Source organism: Natrix helvetica (assembly GCF_964273705.1).
Source record: "Natrix helvetica genome assembly, chromosome: 1".
In the NCBI taxonomy this organism is placed as follows: domain Eukaryota; kingdom Metazoa; phylum Chordata; class Lepidosauria; order Squamata; family Natricidae; genus Natrix; species Natrix helvetica.
This window is the reverse complement of record NC_138548.1, coordinates 280,471,896-280,493,238: the sequence shown is the minus strand read 5'-3', so window position 1 is coordinate 280,493,238 and position 21,343 is coordinate 280,471,896. Positions and strand designations below refer to the sequence as shown.

At 39.4% G+C, this 21,343-nt stretch overlaps 1 protein-coding gene across 5 annotated transcripts; it reads right to left on the bottom strand.

Moving 5' to 3' along the window:
• Window positions 1-449: 449 nt before the first annotated feature.
• LOC309385026 (F-box/LRR-repeat protein 21-like) lies at window positions 450-21,341 on the bottom strand. Of its 5 annotated transcripts, XM_081939072.1 has the most exons (8): window positions 21,184-21,341; window positions 19,462-19,568; window positions 16,455-16,538; window positions 15,616-15,743; window positions 9,488-9,945; window positions 6,402-6,524; window positions 2,674-2,845; window positions 450-1,906 (listed from the first exon to the last, which is right to left on the bottom strand). In XM_081939072.1, exons 5-8 carry the CDS (start codon window positions 9,857-9,859, stop codon window positions 1,263-1,265), a joined length of 1,311 nt encoding a protein of 436 aa, XP_081795198.1. In that variant the 5' UTR covers window positions 9,860-9,945; window positions 15,616-15,743; window positions 16,455-16,538; window positions 19,462-19,568; window positions 21,184-21,341; the 3' UTR covers window positions 450-1,262. The 5 variants fall into 5 exon arrangements, with proteins under 5 accessions (XP_081795198.1, XP_081795196.1, XP_081795199.1 ...); XM_081939070.1 differs by lacking the exon at window positions 16,455-16,538; XM_081939073.1 differs by lacking the exons at window positions 16,455-16,538; window positions 21,184-21,341 and adding an exon at window positions 20,890-21,155.
• Between the last annotated feature and the right edge of the window lie 2 nt (window positions 21,342-21,343).

Here is a 21,343-nt window from a genome sequence, read left to right as displayed (position 1 = left end):
CTGGTGGAGGAGCTGCTGGCGGGGAGGCGGGCTACGCGCATCAAGACGCCGCCAAGGCTTCTGGCAGAATATATCCCGGCTGGAAGCGGCAGCGCTCCGGACCGCGGATCCTCATCAGAGCTGCAGGCTGGAGCTCTGAAGAAGTCTGCTGAGGCAGGGTGGGGGAGAGGGAGGGACGTCTGGGACCGCCCGTCCTTGCCATCGCTACTCCTTTGCTGTTGCGCTGCTTCTTCCAGCCAGGATATATTCTGCCAGACCCTCGGTGGTGTCTTTATGTGGGTAGCTCACCTCTCCGCCAGCAGCTCCTCTGCCAGCATCCCGGCTGGAAGCAGAAGCACAACAGCCGCTGTTGGGGAGAGGATGAAGGGGCGGTGGTTGCCCGTTCTCTCCACCACCACCCCTTCGCCCCTGGTAACAGCAACTGTTGCGCTGCTGCTTCCAGCCGGGACGCTGGATGAGCTGCTGGCAGGGAGGCGAGCTAACCGCATAAAGACGCCACCAAGGGTCTGGCAAAATATATCCCGGCTGGAAGTAGCAGCGCTCCGGATTGCAGATCTTCATTAGAACTGCGGGCTAGAGCCGTGCAAGCAGCCCGCTCGTGTGGGGAGGGAAGGAAACCCTTGCCCATGCTTGCCACCGCCACCCCTTCACCCCCAGCGGCTGTCACAGTGCTGCTTCTGGCTGGGATGCTGGAGCAGCCAGAAGAAGGAGAAGCTGCCGTGGGGGAGGCGGGCGGGGGCAGACACCAATTGCAAATGCTTCTCCCCCAGTGCAATCCGAGAGACAGCAAAGAGCCTCGGGAGGGTGGGGGAGGCTGTTTTCACCCTCCTCAAGCTCCTTGAAAGCTTCTCGAGCCTGGGGAGGGTGAAAAACGGGTCTATCACGGGCCAAAAGGGAGGGGTCACATGCATGCACAGGGCGTGTTTGCACGCATGCGCAACGGAGGGTCGCACACATACCATTATGGGTATGGAACGCCTGCATACGACCCCCTTGCGCTCCCCCCGCTTTTGGCACGGGAGCCCAAAAAGGTTCGCCATCGCTGCTCTAAGCACTTAATATTTAAGAGATGTACTTCCAATCTATATACTTCAGTACAGTCCATATTCCATTTCTCAAGGGGCACGGTATTGCCACTACATAATGAAGTACTGAAAAAAATAATTCACTATTACATCTCAGATTCAGAATTGCTTATTTGCATAGAAATCAACATCCTGTACAGCCAGGTCTGACCAGTATAGTCTTATGGCTTGATCAGTTTACCACGTAGGCATCATATCAGGGAACCAGATTCTTCCAAGATGTTTGGAAACTTCAGAATGAATTTGATCCAGATTGTAGTCATTATCTGGAATGAGCACTTCTTCCATAATGGACAGTTCTGTGAGTCTGCCTCCACACATCTTTACAAACTCAATAAAGCCTCGGCAGGTAACTTCACATTCACCAAGTCCCATGGCAGTTAAATTCTTACAGCGTTCAGCAATGCGAATGAGTTCATCATCCAAAGGCTGAAGACCATTAGCACAGACAACCAATTCAATAAGCCTTGGGCAGTTCAATCCAATGCGGCCAAGCATTGATTTACTTACTGCACGGCCAAAGTAAAGATGAGTTACAGGAGTTTCCTCTCTGAAGAATACATCAAACTCTTCCTCATACAGGAAGAAGTACATCACAATGTTGACTTTAGGGGAGTGCTTAATCAGCGCATCCCAGCTTTGCTTTTTGATGGTGTGAAATTCAGTCTGTCCAGGATTCTCACTTATGACATCTATACGGAGATGTTCCAGGTTAACGTGCTTCTCGCTTGAAAGAGCCAGCAACAGTTCATCACTTAGTAGGTGGTAGTTAAGAGCCAACTCCCTAAGGCCGTGACACTGGTCAGCAACACAAAGAATGCCTAAAAAAATACAGAAAATTCAACATAAGCGTATAAAATATACTTCAGGTTTTTTATGCTATAGTGCTCATATTCACCAGCAAAGTTGCAAATATTTGTATGTATTCTGAATGGGGGGAAAATCATGAAAGTGATGGGTAGAAGTTCTACATTGTTTCCTCTGTTCAGAAAACGCATCTGCAAATTCAGTAAAGAAACACTGTCAACAACTCAATGGGTTTATCATTCAACATTTTGGTTCTCCGCAGTGACAAGTTCTAAACAAAAAGATTGTTATACTGTGTTAATCATTTAGAAAAAATATCTTTAAAATCAATGAAATTTCTTTCAATACAGCTTCAGTCCAAAACCATGCATAATAGATATAATCTACAAAGATTTAATTGCTCACAGAAAGATATACTGTCTACCAGGAAGAAATAAATGTGATGCAAGGAGGGTTTTTGGTTCCATTACATATGCAGTTTTAATTCTGCATAAATGAAACCACTGATAAATTTTATTCTGCAATCCACTGATATTTTTGTGAAATCTTTTGACAATCATTAATTTGCAATTTTACCTAATTTGATCTGAAAATAAACAAAATGCCTATTTAACTAGGAATTTATGGGAAAAAAATCAGCTCATCTAGTGAGCAAAACTATCCCTCAACCATATATATAGTAAGATAACTTTGAAACCAAAAGGTAAAGGCAATACAATAAGAATGGTTCATCACTCTTGCCACACTGTTGCATTTTTGTTTACTTGGATTTATTACTTACCAGCAGGTGACACATGAGGGCAACTGCTCATTTTAAGCAATTTTAAAGTGTCACTGTTGTTAGCAACAAGGACCTTCAAGGATGGATCATCTACTGGTGTATCTTCAATCTTAATGGAAGATAATGACTTGGAATTGATGAACACTACTGTCAGTGCTGATACAAAATGAGCCTATTCAAATAAATTAGAAAGAAAACATTTCACATACATCTCCTATACAGTTAGAAATTCATTGCACTTTTTTCTTAAAAGGGGTAATACTGTTGGTTCATAATTCTAAAAAGCTGTTTAAGAACTTTTTTCAAAAGGGATGTTTAACTAAAACTATTTAATGAGTCATTACCATAAAATACACATAAGGTAAATGGTTTAGAGCTATTAATATTGAATAGTAGACTCTTAACAATCAATGAATCTTCTTTATTTATAAGTACACCAGGCCTGAATGCTATAATGAACTACTCTATTACAAAAGCCCAGTCTAGCACAATACCAATGAAGAAGAAAAATAACAGCTCCCAAAAGAAACCAGCATGGCTGCATAAAAAACTCTCTGACAAATTGAAAGACAAAAAAGATAAGTATAAAAGTGGAAAGGGGGGGGGGACATAACTAAGGCAGAATATCAGCAAATAGCCCAAGCATGTAAAGATGAAGTGAGGAAAGCTAAGGCTCACAATGAAGAAAGGCTTGCACAAAAGTAAAAAATAACAAAAAAAGCTTCTTCCAACATATTAAAAACAAGAAAAAAGTTAAGGAAACAATTGGTCCATTGCTAGGAGAAAGTGGCAAGAAGGTGACAAGCAACAGGGAGAAAGCAGAACTATTTAACTCATGTTTTGCATCTGTCTTTACACAAAGGGATAAAACAGTCCAACCTATCAAAAACAGCACCACAAAAATCAGATTAGGAATACAAGTTGAAATAGGGAAGAAAATGGTAAGTGAGCACCTATCTACCCTAGATGAGTTCAAATCACCAGGACCGGATGGATTACACCCCATGGTTCTGAGGAACTGGCAGACGAGATCACTATATCACTATATCTTTCAGAGATCCTGGAGCACTGGAGAACTACCAGAGGACTGGAAAAGAGTTGATGTGGTTCCCATCTTCAAAAAAGGGAAAAAAACAGATCCAGGAAACTACAGACCTATCAGCCTGACCTCAATACCAGGAAAGATTCTGGAAAAGATAATCAAGCAATGAATTAGCGAACACCTAGAAGCAAACAAAGTAATAGCCAAAAGCCAACATGGGTTTGTCAAAAACAGATCATGCCAGACTAATCTTATTGCATTCTTTGATAATTTGAAAAATTAGTGGACCAGAGGAATGCCGTTGATATAGTTTACTTGGACTTCAGTAAGGCATTTGATAAGGTAGACTATAACCTACTACTAAAGTAGAAGATGTGGGTTAGACAGCATCACCACCAGATGGATTCGTAACTGGCTGACCAACCGCACTCAACGTGTAGTCCTCAATAGAACTGCATCTTCATGGAGGGAAGTATGCAGTGGAGTACCCCAAGGCTCTGTTTTGGGCCCAGTACTCTTCAACATCTTCATCAATGATTTGGATGAGGGAATAAATGGGAAACTCATCAAATTTGCAGATGACACCAAGCTCGCAGGAATAGCTAATACTCCAGAAGATAGGCTAAAGATACAGAAGGATCTTGACAAACTTGAACATTGGATACTATCTAATAAAATGAAATTCAATGGTGAAAAGAGTAAGGTTCTACATTTAGGCAACAAAAACGAAATGCACAGGTACAGTATAGGTGGTACCTTGCTCAACACTAGTAACTGTGAAAGGGATCTTGGAGTCCTTGTGGACAACCATTTAAATATGAGCCAGCAGTGTGCAGCAACTGCCAAAAAAGCCAATACAGTTCTAGGCTGCATAAACAGAGGGATAGAATCAAGTTCACGTGAAGTGTTAATACCACTTTATAATGCCTTGGTAAGGCCACACTTGGAATACTGAATTCAGTAAAAAAGATGTAAAAAAGATGTGGAAACTCTAGAAAGAGTGCAGAGAAGAGCAACAAAGATGATTAGGGGACTGGAGACTAAAACATACGAAAAACAATTGCAGGAACTGGGTAGGTCTAGTTTAATAGAAAGAAGGACTAGGGGAGACATGATAGCAGTGTTCCAATATCTCAGAAGTTGCCACAAAGAAGAGGGAGTCAAACTATTCTCCAAGGCACCTGAGGGTAGAACAAGAAGCAATGGGTGGAAACTAATCAAGGAGAGAAGCAACTTAGAACTGAGGAGAAACTTCCTGACAGAACAATTAATCAGTGGAACAGCTTGCCTCCAGCAGTTGTGAATGCCCCAACACTGGAAGTCTTTAAGAAGATGTTGGATAGACATTTGTCTGAAATGGATAGGGTTTCCTGCCTAGGCAGGGGGTTGGACTAAAGATCTTCCAACTCTGCTATTGTATTGTATTGTATTGTACTCAGCAGATCAAAATCAAATACTCTGGTAATAGCATAATTTTTTCAAAAGATTTTGCCAAACTAATTTTGCCAAACTAATTATATCGTTTAGATTTAGATGATAGGAAAGTGTTGAGCAATAGATTACTACCCCTCACCCCGTCTGGTGAATTGAATATCGACTGCAGTAAATTTGAGAGGTAAACAGAAAATGAATTGTGGGAAGAGAATTACTATGAAGTATTTATAATTATTTATGAAATAACTGATTTGAAATAATTGTGAAGAAATACAGTTTAAGTAGAAGTTCACTGGAATTATATTGAATTGAGTCCAATCACATAAGGATGTTTTTTTTAAAAAAAAATTCTTCTTGTAGATTTTATTATCAGGAATGTTGCTCTAAAACTTCCCCAACTCTAGTCAGCATGATCATGGTGGCTAATGATTTGAATTATAGTACACCATCTTGTGTGTGTACTTCTGCTAAATTATCTAATTTAGCAGAAGTATGCAGTACAATTGTAAACATCTGCAGATAAATGGATGGGCAAATGGCTAAGATTTTCAGAAGCAACTGAAATGGTATTATACCACCTGACTATTCCAGACTCTTACAAAACTATTTTATGACACAGGAGATATACAATGTATCTTTTAAAGAACATGGATTTGGAGGATTCTATTTCAGCAACCTCATCCCATTCATAACATTTTTTTCAAATTTGGTAGTTTCCATTTTTGTCTATGTACTGATCATCAAGTGAACATGCTACTAATGTACTGTTTTCAACTAAATATATGAATATATTAAAAAAAAACTAGAATTCTTTTGGTCACAAGAGTTGTTTTCTCATGCTAGTATTTGTCAGATTCTAAGGTTTTCACAGCAGGACCTGCTTATTTAAATTATAGGGTGGTACCCAACTGTGCTGCTTCACTTGTACAGCAATGTTTGATTTGGTAAATGGAAAAGGATGGGAAACAAATTCATTAATTACATCTTTATACTGCAGCTACTTCTTCACTTTGTTCCCAAAGATTGATGGATCTTCTAGAAATGACAAGGAACTGCAGCAGAAAGAGAGGAGTACAAAAAGTCATTTCCCCCTCAATTTGTAAAGGTTCCTATTGTACCAGAAGTTTGTTCTTCAAAGGTGACACACCAGGAGAAAAATTCTATAGATTGTGCTTCCAAATATATATGCAGCTACTGTATATAAAAGTTGTATTTATCAGTTTTCCATAATTCGTATCTTTGCAAGCAATACCTTAGAAACGTCCATGAAACTTGGCTTTGCTGTTGAAATTAAGCCAAGTGTCTTGATAGAACAATTCACCAGCTGAGAAAGAATATCACACGCTGCTTCTGCAGACTCGGTACTACTGTCAACCTGGAAAAAAACAGTATTTCATCAAGATAAAGATTATCTCATGCTGCCATTCCTTTTACACTTCTTTGCTAGCTTTAAAGCATATGAGAACCCTTTGATCCTCAATGCTACTAAGTACTGCTTTTCATCAGCTAATTAAGGTTAACCAGTCATCAACTACAATTCTTGAACAGAAAAGTGCACAAATATATATAGACGCTGATACAGCACTTCAGACAAGCACGCATACATTGAATACAGGTGGTCCTTGCTTTGCAACAACAGGGCCTGGCAACTAAGTAATACGGTCATTAAGGAAAACATCATGTGACCACAACTTGCAATTTTAAGGCTGGCTTTTCCATTGACTCTGCTAGTCAGGTCAGCTGTGAAGCACACAAATAATGATCACTTGACTGTGGGATGCTGCAACAATTGTAAAAGCCTACTGCTTATGAAACTTTTAAATCTTGATCATGTGACCAGAGAGATACTGCTATGATTACAAGTGCAAGAACTGGTTATAAATTTACTTTTAGAATGCCATTGTAACTTCAACCTTTGCTAAATAGGTTGCTAAACAGGCAGTTGTTAAACAAGTTCGACCTGTACATTTAAAAATATAAGAAATACAAGGAGTCACTGTGCACTTACTAAGATGTGCCTGACATACTATTCAGGTGATCAAGATCCATTCATTTTTAAAGAAAGTACACTAAAACTTCAATCAAGAGACAGTCGAAGACAGCCCCTTACATGTTTTTTCCCACAGATTTCTAAAATTAGAAATAGTGATGAGAAATAGTGAGTGATCCAAATTTCACTCTGCTTCTGTCTATATGTAAATATGTCTATTCACTTGTGCTGAATGTAGATTGCTGCCAGCAATTCCTCCCACACCCTCTGCTCTGAAGCATGGGGGGGGGGACACCCTATTTTTCGGAGTATAAGACACACCGTAGTATAAGACGCACCAAGGTTTTGAAGAGGCAAATAAAAGAAAAAGTTTTTGCACTCTGCAAATCACCCCAAAATGGCCCATTTTTTGCAAAAACGGGCATGAATACGCCTTTAGGTGGCTTGCAGAGTGCTCCGGGAGGGGGGGGGGCAAAACGAGCAAAAAACGGGCCGTTTTTTGCAAAAAGGGGGTTGTTTTGTCAAAAAATTGCATGCATAGCCTTTAGGAGGCTTATATAGTACTCCTGGGAGCTGGGGGGGGGGGAATTGAGCAAAAAGCGGCCCGTTTTTCATTTATGCCTTCCCCAGCCCCCAGGAGCACTCCGAAAGCCTTCTAGAGGCTCTGCACAGCCATTTTGGTGAAGGGGCAGGGTTTCGGGACACAAAAAATGCTGTATTCAGTGTATAAGACGCACCCAGATTTTCAGCCTCTTTTTTGAGGGAAAAAGTTGCGTCTTTTACTCCAAAAAAATAGTATTCTGGTCTTGTTGTATTTGGGTCTTTTCCCATGTAAGACTGAGATTGTCTTGGCAACATTTCAGCGAGGTCCCACTCACCATCTTCAGGCTGGTGGTTACCTGAAGATGGCGAGTGGGACCTCGCCGAAACATACATACATACATACATATATATATAATACACATATATCCACATCTCCTCCTTTAAACCTGGGCTGTATTACACACTAGGCAAGAGTCTTAGCCACTATGCCACAGGCTTCTCCTCCTTTATCAGCTGATAAAGGAGGAGAAGCCTGTGGCATAGTGGCTAAGACTCTTGCCTAATGTGTAATACAGCCCAGGTTCAAATCCCAGTAAGGGTATGGCTAGCTGATGAGAGCTAAATAGCTCGAAATGGATCTATGCTAGTCTCCCTTTATTTATTTATCAGCACAAATACAACACAAATATAAAAAGGCAACATTAAAAAAAATAAAAATATGGGTTTCTGCCTGGATGGTTTTCTGTGATGAGCCGAAGGACAGAAAGAGGGAGGAGTGAGCTCCCTCCCATATTTGGGCATACCAGGGGTTGTAACACAAACACATACTTATTTCCCTGGCTCAGCTGATAAAGGAGGAGAAGCCTGTGGCATAGTGGCTAAGACTCTTGCCTAGTGTGTAATACAGCCCAGGTTCAAATCCCAGTAAGGGTATGGCTAGCTGATGAGAGCTAAATAGCTCGAAATGGATCTATGCTAGTCTCCCTTTATTTATTTATCAGCACAAATACAACACAAATATAAAAAGGCAACATTAAAAAAAATAAAAAAATGGGTTTCTGCCTGGATGGTTTTCTGTGATGAGCCGAAGGACAGAAAGAGGGAGGAGTGAGCTCCCTCCCATATTTGGGCATACCAGGGGTTGTAACACAAACACATACTTATTTCCCTGGCTCAGCTGATAAAGGAGGAGAAGCCTGTGGCATAGTGGCTAAGACTCTTGCCTAGTGTGTAATACAGCCCAGGTTCAAATCCCAGTAAGGGTATGGCTAGCTGATGAGAGCTAAATAGCTCGAAATGGATCTATGCTAGTCTCCCTTTATTTATTTATCAGCACAAATACAACACAAATATAAAAAGGCAACATTAAAAAAAATAAAAAAATGGGTTTCTGCCTGGATGGTTTTCTGTGATGAGCCGAAGGACAGAAAGAGGGAGGAGTGAGCTCCCTCCCATATTTGGGCATACAAGGGGTTGTAACACAAACACACACACACACACACACACACACACACACACACACATATATATATATATATATATATATATATATATATATATATATATATATATCACATATTGTATGTGTGTGTGTGTACGTATGTATGTATGTATGTATAAAATAAATTAACAACTGGGGCATATTGTGAATCACATCACGGCTGAAGGGAAAAGGGTGTAAATTTTAAAATACTTCAAGGTAACATATAAAATAAGCTTTCCCACAAAACCACCTCCCAAAGAAAATGAAAATCCAAGGTGTAAAAAAATACAACAAAATTCAGAGTTATTAAAATATACCTTACCTTGAAGCTTACATACTGCAAATGATTAGCATGTCTCTTGATAATCTGCTGAATAAGATCGGGATGAGTAGACTTCAAGTAAGATGTAGCAGGCTGATTAAGTTCAAATTCAAACTTTCTCCAAAGATCAGGGATATGAAATACTTCATTCCATCTTCGGCAGACTGAAGATGCCCGAGCGCGATCAACAAGAGGCAGATACTGAAAGATTTGTAATACTACATGGATTGGCAGGCTTCCCCAGTCAATCAAGTTGAAAGAATGAGATGAAGCAAACATTGAGCTATAAAAACCAGTTTTTTGCTTTTTTTTTGTTTCTAGCGTTTGAAGAATGGGATTTTCATATTTAACTGTCTCCTTGATCCTCTTCATACCGATAACAAAAAAATCACGTCAAACACTGTTGAATTGTGTAGAATTGACAAAGCTTTCTGTAAGTTTTCAAATACAGCTGATCGCTAAACAAAAAAGGGACATAATTAAAGGATTTTTAGAATGCAAAATCTGACAATATTAATCATTATTTATAAAATCCTTATTTTTAGAAAGATTATGCCCTATCTGAGGGGTGAATGGTTACCATTCAAATCTCCAATTTTACACTGGTCATTTGGTTGTCTTCTACTTTCATCCAAGAAAATTTGTGGCTGACTTTAAGATCACTTCCTGCTCTCTGGGTTTAGTAAAATTGTAACCATAGGCCTTTGGAAAGCAATTTATTTCATTTATATAGCTGCCAATCTCACAACTCTTTGTTCCAAATCCCACTGTTACATTCAAGGCAAGTCTTGAAAATGCCAATTTCACGATTTTTTTCAGGGCTTTGAAAATGAAAACAGTTTCTCTAGCAGTGATTTCCTGGGTGATGGGAATGTAGCAGTCTGAATTCCCAGGAGGAAAGGGGTGCTTTCCAGAGGAATCAGTTTGAAAAGATTCTATCTTCTAGGTGTGGAAGACTAAAGAAATGTGCTTGGAAGAATCACGTGTCTTTCTTACTTTTGACATCAATCTTGCCAAACCAAACACTCTTTCAATATTGAGCATATACTCTGAAAATTATCAGGGAGTGGCTGTCTTCACCCTCTTTCTCTCACACAGAATATTTGGACTGAGCTGCCTCTTATTCCTCTGGAATGCAACCTCTCCTTCCCGGGAATCCAGACTACATTCCATCACACTTGATTTATTCATCTTCATAAATCTCCCTTATCATTATTTTCTTTACAAAGGCTTACCATTGTGCTAAAAATGGTAGCGAGTGTGAGAATATAGATGGTTTACCTCTCAGAAGGTTCCTGCCTTCACTCCTTTTTAGGAAGTTGGCAATCAGTCAGCTATTTTGCCATTGAATTTTGGCAATGCAATCTCAGATATCACAGAGATCTGAGGAGCCACAAAGGTAACTGCGGATTAAACTGCTACACCCATAGCATAACAAAGAGTTCCCTAACCTTTCTGGGTTGGCGGCTGGGGGGAGGGGCCTTTACCCGTGCATATGCGTGCACAAATGGGGCTGTAAGAGTGCTCACAATGTTCAAGTAGATGGTAGTGGCCTTGGCGATGCTAGCACCCACATTCCCAAAAGGACTGTGGAGGGACTGAGGTAGAAATCAAACCTTAAACCTCTTGAGAGGTGCCCTGAACCCTACATTTCCCCCCATTCCTATTTAGATAAATGATGGTAAGATCATCCACATGGTAAGATCATCCAGTGGCATAGGGTTAGATTTAATCAGTCTGCGGACAATACCAATATGTACATCTTAATTGTTGGCTGAGTAAGTGACACTATTGAATACTTTCAGATGCCTAGAAGCTGTTTGTCTAGATGGGGAGGATTAGAGTAAGATGCAAATCCGGCAAGATGGCAGTGGGTTGGAAAGTCAGCTGCTTCCTGGGAGATTCCATTATTAGTTTTGAATAGGTTTGCACTTCCCTGATCAGATTTAGTTCACAGCTTGGGAATCCTCTAGACTCATAGCTTCTGCTTTAGGAGCAGAGGGCAGCTACGGCTAAGATGCCTTTGCTCTGTACCATCTAGACAGCTCTTTTCTGGAATGGCAGCCAATATTCACTCTCACTCATGCCTTATCCACTTCTTAATTGGACTACTGTAGTGCACTGTAATTGGAACTACCATTGAAGAACATTTGGAAGCTGCAATCGGTTTAGAATGCAGTGGCTTGGGTAGTGATGGATGTTCTTAGTACCCGTTGGCTTCCAAATACAATTTAAGGTGCTAGTTATCACTTTGAAAGCCATTCAGGGTTCAGGGCCTGGATATCTGCAGGATCACTTTCTCCCTTCAATAGCTACTTGCATGCTAGGATCTGCGAGCTCCTCACATGTCCCCTATTATTAGAGAGTCTCATGTTTTAGGGCCATGTAAATATGGACTTTCAGTCACTGTTCCCCTTCTCTAAAATAGCATTCTGCACATTATGTGATTGGCCCTTTCTCTTTTAAGAAATGGGTTGTTCCATCAAGTCTGGGGGTTAGGAGGTGGGGCTGAGTACATTCATTAGTTATGTCAACTTATGTCTGATGAGTTTGTTTTTAGCGAAGTAGCTACCCTATGTGCAGTATTTTTGTTTTCCTGGTTTTTTTAAAAAAAATCCCTTTATCTTTTTCTTTTAAGACTGTTAGTCATGAATTTGAGCTAGGCAACCATAGAAATTGAAATAATCAATAAAGTCAAGGAGGATGGATTGTTCCACTGGCCTCTTGTTTGGGAGACTTTCTTTACAACTATTAACATTTTTAGTCATGACTCCTGAATCATATTTCTAGTTGCTATTCTACATGATTGTGCATTTTTAATTGTTCCATACAACCCAGCATCAGCAGACGGGAACAGGCTATAAACCGAATAAATGCATACAGGCATACTAAAACTTAAAGAAACTGCTTAATAGCAGAAAATAAGTTTTCTTATTTTTGCTGTACCACAAAAAGACCCATTTAAAAAATAGAGGATTATTTCTTTTTACACTTTTTCTCTAATTGGCAACATTTTGAAATTTTGACCATGAGGGTGAGGTTACTGATATTGAATGGATAAATAATGTTAGCTTCAATCAAGTAAATATATTCAAAGTACCGTATTTATCGGCGTATAACACGCTTTCCCCCCCGAAAAATAGGGGGCAAATTATGTATGCGTGTTATACGCCGATATACGCCAGGCACACAGAAAAGGATCGCGGAGCGCTTCGCCCCAAAAGCAGCTGCTTTTCTGTGCGCCTGGTGTTTAAAACATCCGGCTATCTATCTAAACGCCAGGCACACAGAAAAGGATCGTGGAGCGCTTCGCCCCAACAGCAGCCGTTTAGATAGATAGCCGGATGTTTTAAACGCCAGGCGCACAGAAAAGCAGCTGCTGTTGGGGCGAAGCGCTCCGCGATCCTTTTCTGTGCGCCTGACGTTTAGATAGATAGCCGGATGTTTTAAATGCCAGGCGCACAGAAAAGCAGCTGCTGTTGGGGCGAAGCGCTCCGCGATCCTTTTCTGTGCGCCTGGCGTTTAGATAGATAGCCGGATGTTTTAAACGCCAGGCGCACAGAAAAGGATTGCGGAGCCCCAAAAGCAGCTGCTTTTCTGTGCGCCTGGCGTTTAAAACATCCGGCTATCTATCTAAACGCCAGGCGCACAGAAAAGGATCGCGGAGCGCTACTCAGCGGGGTGTGGGCGAGAGGAGGAGAGAATGGATGAGCCGTCTCTCCTCTCCCCGACACCCGACTAAAACGCTTTCTTTCGCCTGCGGAAGAGCTCGGGCGGGCGAAAGGAAGCGCTTTAGACAGCGGGGGTGTGGGTGAGAGGAGGAGAGAATGGATGAGCCGTCTCTCCTCTCCCCGGACTCCCGACTAAAAGTTAATAAAAAAAGGAAGGAGGGAAGGATGGAACTGGAAGGAAGGCAGGGAAGGAGGGAGGGAGAAAGGAAGGATAAGAGGATAGGGAAAGAGGAAAGAAGGCAGGCAGGCAGAAGGGAGGGAGGTGCAAGGAAGGAAGGAAGCATAGATAAGCAGGAGGGAAAGAAGGCAGGCAGGCAGGAGGAAAGAGGAAGGAGGGAACTGGAAGGGAGGCAGGAAGGAAGGGAAGGAGGAAGGGAGGGTGGAAGATAGTAGCAGTGAAAGCAGCAGTGTTCATAGTTGCTTTTACTGTCCTTTTACATTATTTACCTTATAAGTGGTAATAATATTAATAAAAAAAAGTTCTGAGCTACCCTTATTTTGCTTCAAAGTTCTTTATTTGAAATTTAAATTTTTTTCCTGAAATTTCCCTCTTAAAATGAAGGTGCGTGTTATACGCCTGTGCGTGTTATACGCCGATAAATACGGTATGCTTAATTTTATACAATGATGAAATATATGACACATGCCTTGTATATACAAGTTCCTAGATTTAAATTCCAAAGAACATTTAATACTAAATGAATGCATAGGTACTAAAGACCTATGAATCTAGATACAAAAATTAAAGGGAAAAATGTCAATTAAAAAGGGCAACATTGGATTGGTTGAAAAAGCTACTATGTAAATTTCTTTATTGAAGTGTTTGTATCCTCTTTCCCCCTTCATAATTAAAATGTACAAAGCTTCTAGTAATAGAGACATTTGTTTTTTATAGTATTTATGTTAATTATATTTCTTTAGGCTCCAGCGATTATTAACTTGTTAGATTGACTAAGTAAGAATGTCTAACTAAAACTGTCTAATTAATTGCATGTTAAATTGCAGCTGGCAAGTAACATCTTCAAAATGGCATTCTCACTTCCCTTGATGGAAAGCTTTTAATCAAATAAAAATTAGGATTAATGGTTTCAAATTTATTTAATAATTTCGTGATTTTATCAACTATACTAGACTTTCATTATCAGCTTAGTCTGTTATAGCATGACTAATTGATAGTTTGAAATTTAAATCAAGTGAATAAAACAACAAGAAGTGATTAAGACTACATATATTACAGTACAACTTTATATGCATGCACATGGTAAAACAGAATGGAAATGTTGTATCTGAATACATAACCCTATCTGCATCTCTTTGACCTATGAAATATATATATAGAGAAATTTTACTATACACCAAAGGTTCTAAAACTATTCTATGCATACTATTTCAGAGTACAAATTGATGTTACATAAAATGTCTCCAATAATGTATATCCATCCGTGAGATGTTTATTTATTAGATTTTTATTTGGTCTTTAAAAATAATTCAAAGCAGTGAACATACATAATATTCCTTCCTTCTATTTTACCCACAACAAACACACTGTGAGGTGGGTTAAGCTAAGACAGAGTAACCAACCAAAACTCCCTCAGCCATCTTTCATTCCTATGGCAGGGCTACAACTGAGTTCTGGTTTTCAGGCAAGCATTTTAACCACGATACCAAACTGCCTCTATATAACAGGGCATTCAAATCCTAGATGATCACATATGTGATAATTCTGTCCATGTAATCTATAAATGCATTATTTTTTTTAAAATAACCTTTTATAGAAGAGCAAGTTTAGGGATGTAAGACACCTGACACTCAATCTAAGCAATCAGACTCGCTTCCTAATGAGATGAACGGAACAAAAGTTTAATAAATAAATAAAATAAATAAATACAATAAAAATAATATAGTTTATTAGTAGTAGTATATTAAGCTCAACTACTGCCATACACACATGTATTCGTTCCTTAACAAAGCTGCAATTTCCCTTCCTGAAATCAGTGTGCCAATTAAACAATTAATAGTTGTAGTTTCATAATTTAAATCTCTTTTTGGGTGAAACCCTTAAACAGATTACTGGGATAGAAGTAAAATAATATGGAGTGGGTTGTAGAAACAGTAAGAGAGAGACGTAAAAGTCTTGTGTGTGTGTGTGTGTGTGTGTGTGTGTGTGTGTGTATGTGTGGGGCGGGGAGAAATGGCTTAAATTTGGCCGATAACAGAGCTCAACAATGCTTTAGTTTCAGATCACCAGAGCCTGCTATCCTTTTTAAAGCTTGGACCACTATAGCCAAATACTTTTGAAATACTGAAATATGTTCCCTCCCAGCCCAAATCATGGTATTTTCTAGAGGCAAGGTGGACTGGAATCCAAAGGTTCAGACCATTCTGAAATGCAGTTACCTTCAATCAAGGGACAACATTGCTGAAGATATCTCTACTGCTATCATCACTGCTGTGTATGTTCTGTGGTCAGAAGAGTTCAGCCACCGGGGATGTTACTCCAGCAACCGTTGCATACACTAAGTTCACTTTAAAATATTTTGAAGAAAATATTATATTTGAAATGTATATAAATATATACATTAATATTATTACATAAATTAGAATGACTAGTAAATAAGTCACAGAATGTAATTAGCAATACTGCGGTAGAGAATTAGCATGAAAGTTTGTAGTAGTTTACATGGACATACGAAAACTTACCAATAAGAGGAGACATGATTAAGTTCAAGAAATTATAATGTTCATGTTATCATTTTTTCAAATACATACAGGCAACCATCCGGCAGAAGAAATACATAGCAAGGATTATGATAAGCAAGCCTATGGATAAGGTTCAAGATTCATATCCTTCCCAGAAATCCTTACAAGTATGCATGTTTGTACATGCATTGTAAAATCAAATGAGTCTGATGTATGAATCATAGTCGGGTACCTTTGAGCTCCGCCCTGAAAGGGTTGCAGAGTCCACATACAACTCCTGTCTTAAAACATGCAATCAAGCAAACACACACACACAAACAACCAATGTTTTATCATCTCATCCTTTGATTGAAATAGGTGTGTATTAATACACTATATGTAGATACCGAACAGAAAATCAAGCCTGTATAAACTTTTCTGCTATTTTTCAAAGTTTTAAAACTGAATACAATAGTTTAAATAAAAGCTAAACAGCAGACCCACATAAATAAATAAGCAAATAAACAAATAAATAAATAACCAACCAACCAACCAACCAGTTTTCCATGCTATGCCCTTCTGGATCCAGGATGTATAACCCAAAGTCATGTTTGGCCTTTCCAGTCAGCAAATACTTTTAACTGGGAAGAAGAAGAAGGTGTCCTTAAATTCTACTCTTCAGAAAGTACCCAACAGATATTCTGTATTCAATCTGTTTTTACCAACAGATTGGTTGCACAGCATTGCATTCCCAATTGTAGTATTTGGACTCAAGAGCCTCAACTATTGTGTTTCCCCAAAAATAAGACCTAGCTGGAAAATAAGCCCTAATTTTTGCTCCTTTGGGTAAGACCCGGTCTCATTTTTGGGGCAACACTGTATGATTCCATCATAAAACCCTCCAGAAAATAACATCACTTGGGCCACTCTAGCACTGAGGACATTAATAAGTTCGCTATGACTTCTATTAATGCATGGTAATGCTTATACCACTCTTAATATTACAGTAATGCTTTAAGTAAGATATTATACATATTGTACTTGAATTTCAGCAATAATATGTATTATAATTGGACATAAAATACTGGCTAGGTTCTGCAATACAGAAAACTGTTATATTTCCTTTCAGCCAATTTAAGCACAAAGCAGAATATTGTAGAGATCATAAAACTTTACCTGGCATTTTATTCAGAATAAATAAAACAAAATATTTACTATATAACAATATATACCCAAATAGATTCAAGTATGTTAAATTAACTCCAGCCTGATGGCTAGTTTCACAAATCAGCTGCCTTGAATCAGAGGTACACGTGCACATATATACTTCAGAAAATGTGGAAATTCCTGCCTAGCACGAACACCTTTCTGTGACAGGGTCTTATTTTCTTTTGACCCCCGAAATAAGCACCTGGCCTTATTTTTGGAGATGTCTTATTATTTTTGAGGTGCAGGAGACGGCGAGCGTGGTCACCTCATGGCTGTTGCTGTGTTACAATATTTTTGGGGAGGGCTTAGTTTCAGGGGAGGGCTTATTTTCAGGGAAACAGGATAATTAAAGAAGAAACTGAAAGATATCATGGATATCTTGTGATATCAAAGTACCACAAGGTCTGTACTTTGAATTATTTAACAGTGGTTTAGCAGATTGCCCATATTCGTAAAAATGTTACGGATGATACCTTTCAAGTGCATGCTTGAAAAATTACAAAATCTATATTATGTATATAATATTTGCTGACAGAAAAGGTTCTGAGGTTTTTTTTAAGCTCTTTAAAGATGACGTTACTTGGACAAGAAAATTCATTCTAATTTCTTTTATATATAGTATAGTGAATTGAACTGCATATTTTATCTGCAAATCATTATTTGTTCTGATTGCACTGGTGATATTACAATACAGTTCTATTCTATACAGTTCTATTAAAAATTATATTACATACTGAGCTCATCTGTAATAATCCAATGTAGTTCTTCAAGCAAATGCACTTTGATTAATATCAATATAAAGAATATAAAGGCTCTCAGTTAATAATTTTACAGTATTATCTGGAAATTCTAGGAAAGGAAGCTAAAAGAAAGCAGTAGAACTACAATTTTGTGAAAATTTAAGAAACAGGTAAAGACAGGAATAAAAATATATGTTCTTGTGACTTTTAGCATTCAGCTTCCAATAACATATTCAACATAGAGAAAAGTGCCATACATGTTTGTTTGGGATAGTTTGTAAATAACTTAACACACCCAAACAATTTGTTACTCCCCTTTTCTTGACTCTGTGAGTGTTGAATGGCAAATGCCCTAACACCCTTCCTTCAGCACTTTATACTGCGTTTCTCAAGCTGTAGGAATACAGCGTAGTGCTAGTTATTTATTTATTTATTATTTATTACTTGAACTTATTAGTCGCCCCCTCTCCCCACAGGGACTCGGGGCGACGTACAAAGGTATTATATAGCGTATAGAGGAGGTAAGAATAAATAAATAAGTTACAATACTTAAAAAGTTAAAACCCCAGTGAAATTAACCCTTAAAAACTAAAATTACAATTAAAAATGCCCTGGGCTGGGGAGGTTGTAGAGTTATGCCAGGTCAGCTAGTCGAAACAGGTAGGTTTTCAGCTTCATACGGAAGGAGCGAAGGTCGGTTGTAGTTCTGATGTCTGGGGGGAGGTCATTCCAAAGGGTGGGGCCCACTACAGAGAAGGCCCTACTTCTGGGCGCTGCCCTCTGGCACTCTCTGGAGGACGGCACCCGGAGTAGTCCCTCTCTGTGTGAGTGGACGGGTCGCAGGGATGTATGGGGCAGGACGCGATCCCGCAGGTAACTAGGCCCTGATATATACTGTGTGCATCTTTTTGTCCCCTGAAGCAAGAAAGAGAACAATTTCATTTGTGCATAAGAAACTCATTTAGCATTATAAGAACCAAATAGGCAAACCTGTTGCAGCGTAATCCACTTTGGAAGATTCTGCTTTCGCTTTTTTGCTAAATGCAATTTAGTATTGCATCCAAATTCAGAAAATTTTTAATTTTAATTACAATTACTGAAGTTGAAGCCAACTTCAAATTTCAACCTGAACAGGGTTGAAGAGATACACACTAATTAAAAATGTGATTTAGTAAATGTCTCTGCAGATCAGTTATTTATTTTAATAACTGAAAAAAGCCCAAATATCAATGTTTCACCGAAAGTCAGATATGTTTTGAGTAAATATATACCTAAGTGTAGAAACTGGCTACAGGATAGTCATGACGTTTTGGATGTAATATCCATTAATATATTAAATGCTAAATTAACCAGAAAGTTAAATTAATATAATCTTATTATAGGAATTGCAGGACTCTCCCATTCCAATATTTTCCAAGATATACAGTATGATTGTCTTACGGAAGATACCTTTTCGGTTTGCATAGCAATAAACTGGAATGAAGATGATTGTTAGGTACAGCATACACATTTCTGAGGAAAAACATATAAGTAAATTTTTGTGAATAATATTTTGATATTAATGAAAAATCCAAGTGAGGCTTTGAAAAATCTTTCTATAGGAGTATTTCCTTACCTAAAATGCTGGTCCACGTTACACAATGCTGGATGAATGATGTTCATCCCAATGGTTAATTGTGGCCATGAGGCAATCACCTGCATCTGCCTGCTTGCACTTCTATGCTATATAAAACAGCAAAGAAATTATATTATAATCTCCCAAAACATTACTTCAGAACAGTCTTCTCAACGTTTCAGAAAATGCAAGAATGCAATCATCATTACAACTGACTCTAGTCTCATTTACATAGAGAATTCATTTTTTCCCCATTTTGGAAAAATTAATTCTATAATTTCTTCCTTACAGTCAGGTTAATATGCTATTAATATTTGAGACAGGAGGCAAGCAGATTGATATAAGCTGTGCTGCCCCATAGTTATCTCATGTTACGGGCCTCTGTTCTGGCATTTTGCATCCTCTCTTTCTGCACTCTCCCTGGGGAGAACTAAATGGATTACTGTAGTAATTGTTTATCTTCAATAACTATAATTTGTGTTAAAAAATTAGAAAATGCATTTTAAAAACAAATTACATCCAATTATATATTGACACTGATAAACAAGAACATTTTTTTTTCTCAAAGTCTGTTTGCATACTCCAATTTGCAATGTTATTCTTTCATTTGCACCTTTTCAAAACCTGCCAGGACAAACTGTAGCCACCATATTAGATGTATTCTTTCATGATGAAAATGTTTATGTATATTTCTCTGTATATGCATATACATGTCAAAATAATACCATACAATGGCACTGTTAAAAAGATAGAACCATTAACCTTTGTAACATGCTAGCAATAAAAGTCATAGAAAATGAAAGCACCCAAGTATACTCTTAACCCATCTTCAAGATGCACTGGCCAGACGTTATGTGTGTTTGTGGGGGGTGCAGTTATGTCTAACAGCTGTACAAGTGTTTACAAACAGCTGCGTGAAGCATACCCACAGACATGGAATTTTACATCAAGCAGATTTTCAGTTCATAATGAATCACAGACAATGGATGACAATTACTTATTTAGGCTACTGCTTGACTTTTCTTTTCTTTTTTACTCCATGAGCCTCAGGTCACTTCTTGGACCCTTATTAGGTTTCTGACACTATAATCTTTTTATTGTATGCATATGTCACCATCGCACTCAAAATTCACGGCTTTGGCCTTATTCGTTTGCCTCCCCCCCCCCTCTCATGTTTAGTGACCTAACAGCGATTAAAAAACAACAGCAGGTGTCCAGGACGAGCTTCTAGGCGAGAGATTCCCCATTTCATTCCTCCCTTTTTTGTTTACCGTTTTACCTGCATCAAAGTTTTTTCTCCTGCGGGGAGAAATCTTCGCAAAGAAGATAATAGGTGTCAGATGAGCCACACAACCGTCCAGCCCTCGCTTGCAAACCACGACTTTGAAATCCCCCCCCCCCCCGAAGCTCTTCCTAGGGATAGCTTACCTGCCTGGCCATCCACTGACAGCCGCCAAGCCAGAGTGCAACTTGGGCCGGGGAGCCTAGCAAGGAAGGCTGATCAGCCAGAAAGGAAGCTTCCCACCCGAGCTACGTCCCCGCCGCTATCCCGGACCTCCTAGCCCACTGTCGATGCCCAAAGGCATCCCGAGGCTCCTTCTCTATTTTCCAATCTCTGCTGACCTCACCGGCTTCCGCGGACCCAGAGCCAGGCCCAGGCTTCTGGCGCAGAAGCCAGATCTCCTCGCCTAGAATGATAGCTGCCCCCTCCCCTCAACTTACGTCGATGGCCGCTCCTCGTCAGCCGGGATGTAGGCAGCGCAGCGGCTGAGAAGAGAGGGGGGGGCGCAAAGGAGCCGCACACGACGCCACCCGAGACCCACTTCCGCGACTACGGGCTGGAGTAGGCGTTGCCGCTTGACAGCAGTTCCCCCCGCCCACC